General features: G+C 42.5%; 1 protein-coding gene across 1 annotated transcript; it reads right to left on the bottom strand.

Moving 5' to 3' along the window:
- Positions 1-3,518: 3,518 nt before the first annotated feature.
- On the bottom strand, positions 3,519-5,947 carry LOC124035161 (T-cell acute lymphocytic leukemia protein 2-like). The gene is made up of 2 exons (XM_046348582.1): positions 5,632-5,947; positions 3,519-4,891 (listed from the first exon to the last, which is right to left on the bottom strand). Exon 2 carries the CDS (start codon positions 4,877-4,879, stop codon positions 4,541-4,543), a length of 339 nt encoding a protein of 112 aa, XP_046204538.1. The 5' UTR covers positions 4,880-4,891; positions 5,632-5,947; the 3' UTR covers positions 3,519-4,540.
- Positions 5,948-9,061: the final 3,114 nt, after the last annotated feature.

Genomic DNA, 9,061 nt, shown 5'->3' with positions numbered 1-9,061 from the left:
GCTAGCCTAACTTCCTAACATGAGCAACAATGAACTAGCTAGTTAGTTTACGTGAGCCTACAAGGCTTACATCTAGGCTACATACAGTGCCTTGTGAAAGTATTCGGCCCCCTTGAACTTTGCGACCTTTTGCCACATTTCAGGCTTCAAACATAAAGATATAAAACTGTATTTTTTGTGAAGAATCAACAACAAGTGGGACACAATCATGAAGTGGAATGACATTTATTGGATATTTCAAACTTTTTTAACAAATCAAAAACTGAAAAATTGGGCGTGCAAAATTATTCAGCCCCCCTAAGTTAATACTTTGTAGTGCCACCTTTTGCTGTGATTACAGCTGTAAGTTGCTTGGGGTATGTCTCTATCAGTTTTGCACATCGAGAGACTGAAATTTTTCCCCATTCCTCCTTGCAAAACAGCTCGAGCTCAGTGAGGTTGGATGGAGAGCATTTGTGAACAGCAGTTTTCAGTTCTTTCCACAGATTCTCGATTGGATTCAGGTCTGGACTTTGACTTGGCCATTCTAACACCTGGATATGTTTCTCTTTGAACCATTCCATTGTAGATTTTGCTTTATGTTTTGGATCATTGTCTTGTTGGAAGACAAATCTCCGTCCCAGTCTCAGGTCTTTTGCAGACTCCATCAGGTGTTCTTCCAGAATGGTCCTGTATTTGGCTCCATCCATCTTCCCATCAATTTTAACCATCTTCCCTGTCCCTGCTGAAGAAAAGCAGGCCCAAACCATGATGCTGCCACCACCATGTTTGACAGTGGGGATGGTGTGTTCAGGGTGATGAGCTGTGTTGCTTTTACGCCAAACATAACATTTTGCATTGTTGCCAAAAAGTTCAATTTTGGTTTGATCTGACCAGAGCACCTTCTTCCACATGTTTGGTGTGTCTCCCAGGTGGCTTGTGGCAAACTTTAAACAACACTTTTTATGGATATCTTTAAGAAATGGCTTTCTTCTTGCCACTCTTCCATAAAGGCCAGATTTGTGCAATGTACGACTGATTGTTGTCCTACGGACAGAGTCTCCCACCTCAGCTGTAGATCTCTGCAGTTCATCCAGTGTGATCATGGGCCTCTTGGCTGCATCTCTGATAAGTCTTCTCCTTGTATGAGCTGAAAGTTTAGAGGGACGGCCAGGTCTTGGTAGATTTGCAGTGGTCTGATACTCTTCCACTTCCATTTCAATATTATCGCTAGCACAGTGCTCCTTGGGATGTTTAAAGCTTGGGAAATCTTTTTGTATCCAAATCCGGCTTTAAACTTCTTCACAACAGTATCTCGGACCTGCCTGGTGTGTTCCTTGTTCTTCATGATTCTCTCTGCGCTTTTAACGGACCTCTGAGACTATCACAGTGCAGGTGCATTTATACGGAGACTTGATTACACACAGGTGGATTGTATTTATCATCATTAGTCATTTAGGTCAACATTGGATCATTCAGAGATCCTCACTGAACTTCTGGAGAGTTTGCTGCACTGAAAGTAAAGGGGCTGAATAATTTTGCATGCCCAATTTTTCAGTTTTTGATTTGTTAAAAAAGTTTGAAATATCCAATAAATATCGTTCCACTTCATGATTGTGTCCCACTTGTTGTTGATTCTTCACAAAAAAATACATTTTTATATCTTTATGTTTGAAGTCTGAAATGTGGCAAAAGGTTGCAAAGTTCAAGGGGGCTGAATACTTTCGCAAGGCACTGTATTGAACTTCAATCGTCTAAGGCCAGTGCCACAAAAATCTAAACGCAACATTTAAAGTGTTGGTCCCATGTTTCATGAGCTAAAAAAAATCCCAGAAATGTTCCATATACACAAAAAGCATATTTCTCTCCAATTTTGTGCACAAATTTGTTTACATCCTTGCTATTGAGCATTTCTCCTTTGCCAAGATAATCCATCCACCTGAAATGTGTGGCATATTAAGAAGCTGATCAAACAGCATGATCATTACACAGGTGCACCTTGTGTTGGGGACAATAAAAGTCAAGAGGTGTGAATACTTTCTGAAGGCACTGTACATACTTTTGTATATATAGTGTATGTGGATACTCTTTCAAATTAGTGGATTCGGCTATTTCAGCGATACCTGTTGCTGACAGGTGTATAAAATCGAGCACACAGCCATGCTATCTCCATAGACAAACATTGGCAGTAGAATGGCTTTACTGAAGTGGTAAGCTACACAAGCTTACAGAACGGGATCGCGGAGTTCTGAAGTGCGTAGCGTGTAAAGAATCGACTGTCCTCGGTTGCTATTCTCACTCCTGAGGTTTCAAACTGCCTCTGGAAGCAACGTCAGCACAAAAACTGTTCTTCAGGAGATTCATGAAATGGGTTTCCATGGCTGAGCAGCAGCACACAAGCTTAAGATCACCATGTGACAGATGCCAGGAGACCGCAACCTGCTCAAATGCATAGTGCCAACTGTAAAGTTTGGTGGAGGAGGAATAATAGTCTTGGACTGTTTTCATAGTTCGGGCGAGGTCCATTAGCTCAAGTGAAGGGAAATCTAAATGCTACAGCATACAATGACATTCTAGACAATTCTGTGCTTCCAACTCTGGTAACAGTTTGGGGAAGGCCCTTTCCTGTTTCAGCATGACAATGCCCCCCGTGCACAAAGCGAGGTCCATACAGAAATGGTTTGTTGAGATCGGTGTGGAAGAACTTGACTGGCCTGCAGAGCCCTGGCCTCAAACCCATCAAACACCTTCGGGATGAATTGGAACGCTGACTGCGAGCCAAGCCTAATCGCCCAACATCAGTGCCCAGCCTCAATAATGCTCTTGTTCCCGCAGCAATATTCCTACATCTAGCGGAAAGCCTTCCCAGAAGAGTGGAGGCTATTATAGCAGCAAAGGGGGGGACAAACTCCATATTAATTTTGGTCATGTAGTGCATCTACGTCAATAACCTCGTACCCCAGCATATTGACTCGGTACTCATTGTGTATTTATTCCTCGTGTTATTTATCTTATTTTTTTCTCTCTGCATTGTTTGGAAGGGCCGTAAGTAAGCATTTCACTGTTTCACTTTGTTTACAAAGATTTGTGATTTGAAAAACACACCAAGAGCCCATGGGTGACCCTCAGGATGAGCAGTACTACATCTGCTTGTTGGGTCAGTGGTCAGGGTTTGACTGCATGGTGACCTGTGTGACTGCAGGGCACAAGTTAAGCTGTCCTTTTACACTTCCCTTCCCTCTGCCCTCGGACACTAGATAAGGGTTCAGAGGTCAGGGGGGGTTGCTGTGTCCACACGGTGGTCAGGGTGTTTGTAGTGGACAATCAGAGGGATGGCCATTACTGGCCCATTGAGAGGGAACAAGGGCTTTACTAGACTAGGGGATCCAGAATGGACCAGTACAAACACACAGGGAGCAGCTGTACTCTTGACTTACTGGATCGGCACTTTCTGTTACATCAGTAAAAATGGTTGCATGGTGTCAATGGAATCCTCTTTTAACGATAAGAGGACGGCACTTAATTACTTTTGATAAATTCAAACAAAGTATTTTTTTTTATTAATTTACAAATAATTTATCAAATAAATAGTTCCAATAAATAACATAACAATATTAACCAACATTTTACAAAAAGCATATTAATCACAATAGCCTTGAGAAAAGATGGTAAAATAAAAATCTTTGGCTACATGACATGCCTATTGTACAAAAAGAGCAAGATGGATAAATACTTGAATGGACAGACAACCAAACCTATTCCTGTTATGTGTTCATACAAAACAGTCCTACAGTTGAAACATATTTCAAAGAGGATTGTCAGTTGTTATCCTTCAGCTCATTCCCTGTCGTCCAAATAAATAATCAATCAATTCTGTACGTAATCAATACATATAAGATCAATGTGTCACTCAAGGAATGTGGTCATATTGCAGGATTTGATAATAAAATAGTGCTTTGCAAATAAGCAAGGTCAGAATCAGAGATTCAGCACACAAAAAACAAATCTCCATAGACTTTTGTAATTGGATTGCAGTCCTTGGTGAATTGGACAAGACTTTATCTTTCCTGAAATTACTCCCCCCCCCCCCCCAAAAAAAAAATCCTTGACATTTTCTATTTCTTAATCCTTTAAATTGTCCTTCATGGCCGTAATGCATCCTTATTTCTCATTTCAAAACGAAACATTTTTGATGCAGACATCTTTCACCACTGACAGGATGAACATACATGTCAGACATGAAGATGGGAATACATCCATGCTACCGGTACATCCATGCAGATAACAGATTACATTTCACAAGGCTCCCATCATCCCGTCATAATTTCAAACATACAAGTGTAGCTAAATACATCCATCGCCATCTCTTTATTTCAGCAGGGACGGCATCACCCACAAACACCACACAAACATCCTCTGCTTGCCATCACCACCAACACTGTCCCCCTCAAGTGTTGCAGAGCTAAAATGGAGTTTATGGGTGGGGGTATGGTGACAGACAGTTTTACCCCAGGGAGTGGTAGATGATGATCACCCATCAGAGGAAACTGCAGCAGGCACACTACCAGGCCTCGGTACTGTCACAGCTTGATCCAGGGGAGGGGGCGTCAGTGTCGCTGGCCAGGCCCCAGGTCCTGGAGGAGGAGTGGAGACGTTCCACGTTGCCCCTGAGGAAGGTGAGCAGGGCGGTTGGGGAGTGCGAGGCCGGTTGACCACTCTGGCTCTCCAGCAACTGCACCAGGAAGTTGATGTAGCGCATGGCCAGCCGCAGGATCTCGTTCTTGCTCAGCTTCTTCTCTGGCGGGTGGGTGGGGATGAGCTTGCGGAGCTCAGTGAAGGCAGTGTTGACGTTGTGCTGCCGCCAGCGCTCTCGTGTGTTGGTGAACACCTTCTTGGTCATCGTGCTGCTCTCCTGGAGGGAGGAGAGGGGAGCGTTTTAGAGAGAAATCTACACAGAATCAAAACTACCACGGTGTTGTTCTACTGGAATTACACCCTATTCCCTATATAGTGCACTACTTAGCCCATGGCAAAAGTAAATGTTCTTTGAATGTTATGTGACATGTTTTTCTCTGGAGTTTAGTCTGAAACGGCACTATAGTGCACAACTTTTGTCTAATCAGAAGTAGTGCACTGTATAGGGAATAGGGTGCCATTTCTGGCGCAGACCCCAGGCAGAAATGCAGTATGGTGGTGTCACATAACATTTGAATTGCACCTAAATCCCCACGATGACTGAAATATGGTGCATTAACACCGTAATGGTAAGAAATATATGTAAAATATAGTTTAAGCATGACTAATGTAATGCATTTGATATTGGAATTCAGTTTCACCTTCAGAAAAGAGGAGAAATACCATCATGAAAATACATGTTTATGGAAAAGGTCTGACCTTCAGTCAATGTATACAGAGGATGCTAGTGTGTTCGTCACGATTAGCGTACATACAAATAAATACACTTCTGTTGTGTTGAACTATTTATTTCTGAACGGTACACAAAAAATACAAACAGAAAATGTGTTCCATCTTTCATGAGATTCCTTAACATTTTCATTCCAACAATTTTTTACTCCAACAATTCTGCAATTCAATAAAGGAAAACCTCAGAGGAAAAAACTTTAAAAATCCACTTATTGTCCCTGATCTCACCTGGTAAGTGCTGTAGCGTGCAGACAGAGGTATCAGAAGTGTGTACCTCAGGTCATCAGTGTTGGCTGCTGCAGTAGCCCAATGTAGTAGTCCAGTCCTGTGTGTAGTAGGTCCAGTCAGTCACAGCCTTCTCATACTCTGATGACTGTGTGTGAGAGGGAGGGATGGAGAGAGGGAAGGCTGGCGCATACATCTCACATTTTTATAGCTGGGCGAGCCCCTATTGTGTGACGTGTGCGGTCGTTGAGCCTCTCCTCCAGTCTGCTGCATTGTGGTGTTCAACTCAAGAGTGATGTTTCCAGCCGTAGACCACTGTGTTTCCCGTTGGGTGTTCCATTCAGTCTGTAAACAAAGAAATGACCAATAGGTTATAGCGGTAAACATATGAACACTGATGTAATATCATACGTTTAACCATTTCAGAGAACATTGGAAAACTTTTACTTTCGTATCATCCACTCCTTTTTGTTGAGTCATTTCACTAAATGATTCATGAATTTTAATACGCAACGATGTGACTTTTAAAAGCTAACATTACGCTTACAAATAAATTCCTATTGAGCTGAAACTGAGACGTTTCCCTTCCTGATCCTTCCCTTACAATTCCGGACATTTGTTCCTTTCTATGCGCAAACATCAACCATGGGTAAACCATTCAGTAAAACTTTGATATCACCAGTCCTGCTACCACTGAATTCACCCTGATTGGGCCACAAAAGGTAAAAATACCATATCCAGATTGACAGTTTAACAATGCATGTTTTGTTATGACTATGGTAATCTTGTTGAGCCATTCCAGGGGCCACACATAAATTACAGGGGGAGCATGGGGAGCGAGCAGGCTGGTCCTTCCCTGAGCCACAAGCATGAGTGCAAGTCAAGCCATCTCTCTACAACCCCTCCTCCTCGACCCACCTCTCCTACACCCTCTCTCTCCGCCTCCCACTTTCAACCTCCGTTTCAGATTTTTAAAAACGACGTCTAGTTTAACCAATTGTTAATGTTCTTTTTTACACCCTTCAAGTGTTGTTTCAAAGACGCAGCCTTCCATAAAAGTCTCTCTGTGTGGAGTAGGAATTTACATAATCCGATTAGGGCCTGGGATTAGCGCTGGGGCCTGGAGAACAGGCCCAATGGGGCCAGCCCTGAATTGCTGCCATTCATGGGCCTTGCTGCACTTCCAAGGGGCTGCACCTGGAAGGGTGGGTTCCCCTCTCCCCTGCTCTCTCCACTCTACTCGGCCTCAGGTCTGCAGACGCACTCACAGCAGGCAGTAGGCCCCTTCAGTCAGCCAGCCAGTCCCTACGTCCCCATCCTCACACCAGGGGTGTATTCATTATGCCGATTCTGTTGCAAAACATTTAGCAACGAAACCGTTAACTCCAAACGGAAACTGTTTTGCAACAAAAACTTGAGTTTCTATTGGACAAATTCAGGTAGATCCCTCCCAGTTTTGTTTTCCGTTTGCTCTGTTCGCTTCCATTTGGTTCTTAAACCGTAAACGGTTTACGTTGCAAGACTTAATGAATACACCCCAGGGCCGCATTCAGTAGGGCCAGGGGACAACTTTGTGGAATGTTCAGATAGAAATGTATTATGTAGAATAAACATGCCTCTCTGACATGTAGAATAAGGTATCACATTGTCAGATTTATTCATGACATTTCTATCTGCAATGTTCCACAACATTTTCCTGCTGAACACTGCCCAGCACTCTCCCAGAGCATTTACTCCACCATGACCACGATCATAACATTTAGCTCAGCAAAGGACTTTTATCTGAAGAGCTGTGGACTGTAGCTCGGCTTTAGCTTTGGTTTTCCTGTCACGGAGGGTGGTGTGGGGGGGTAAAGAACCAATCGGCTTGACGACACTGAAGAAAACAACATAAAGCTCCTATGGCGAAGTGAGAAAAAAATACATTAGTCAGTTTTGTTCAATTGTAGATCTTATTGAACTGCATAAACATCAAATGCAGTAAGATAGCCATGCTGTAGTGGTGTCATCAGAATAAAAAGAAACATCAGTGTAGCTAAAGAAACAACTATGCAGAGACTACAATTACAAAAGTAAATGTTAACGTCTCCTTTCAACTGACGTTCACATCGAGAGCCTGACCAATCAAAGTACTGGATCTAGAAGAACATAGTGTTATAAAACAATCAGTTGTAGCCTGACCTTTGAGGTGGTTAGGAAAGAATTCTGCTTTGAAGGTTAGATTTGAACAGCCTGTTAATTCTCACAATATGTCACCTATTCAATCCAGGGCCAAAGTGTGGCAGGCAGGACCAATTACTGGACCATTACACTGACGTTGATTTAGCCTCCACGTGTTGGACTTCTTTAATCATTTTCTCCCTCAGCTTTTGTTTTGCTTGCCATTAAAAACACCCCCTTTTGGTCTTTTTGTTAGGCTTGTTGTTAAGGCAATGTGGCCAGAGACATATAACCGAAACGAAAGGCTAGCTTGGTGGTTATTTATGGTGTGTATGTGTCTGTGTGTGTGTGTGTGTGTGTGTGTGTGTGTGTGTGTGTAGCTTATGGACAGAGGAGGTTTGCTGCTGGCAGGAATCAATGCCCTCGGGGGCTCTTTGTCTGAGGCTCATTCCTGCGGGAGCAGGCTTCAGTCTGCTGGCTGGTGGAGATAAGCACTCTCTCCACACTCTGAGAGACAGTGATAAGAGGATTTCTGTGCTAAATGAAAAACTACCTTTTGAGCTCTGAAATGAAGTGTGGGGGGGGGACTATCAGTTTTAGCTGGAAAAATAGAACCTTCATAAAATGTTTTGATTATGATATTATTCTATGTAAAAGTAGTATTCGTAATAATAATGTATCTGGGTATTTAATCTAACGTAAACAGACTAATTTTAGAGTGTAAAATTATTCATGTATCAAGTCGGAATGCCAAGGACTAAATTGCAGGTCAATTACAGAGAAAAAAACTATCCTTATTTTCAGTGCAGGGACAATCCATATAAAACTGAATACCCAGCAAAAACAAATACAAAGCACGTTTTACTTTCCCAATGGTTATTTCACTTACACCTCCCAAATAGAATATATGTAGTATTCCTTTTGGAATTCTCTCGATCCCTGCAAAATGTTTCTCTCAGCAACTATTCACATGGCAGTGGAAATTCAGTGTCTATCTGACTACATAAAGCATTTTTACATGTTGTAACTGAGGTATTTGGGACCAGTATAGTCTTAGTCCCTTATTGTCGGTAAATACAGTGGCTATGCTTGTGAATGGAGCTTTTATTGCAGTCCTGATGTCCAGTCCACCTGCTGTTTCTCACTGCGGCACAGCTAAAAACACTAACCATGGAGACAGTTGACTGCTACGGAAAGGTCACAGGACGAAAGCATTGGACTAGACAGAAGATGTTTAGATATGCACTAAGTGAACATTTGAATTCATGGAAAT

Source organism: Oncorhynchus gorbuscha, linkage group LG05 (genome assembly GCF_021184085.1).
Source record: "Oncorhynchus gorbuscha isolate QuinsamMale2020 ecotype Even-year linkage group LG05, OgorEven_v1.0, whole genome shotgun sequence".
NCBI classification, from domain to species: domain Eukaryota; kingdom Metazoa; phylum Chordata; class Actinopteri; order Salmoniformes; family Salmonidae; genus Oncorhynchus; species Oncorhynchus gorbuscha.
This window is presented reverse-complemented; position numbering and strand designations above follow the sequence as displayed.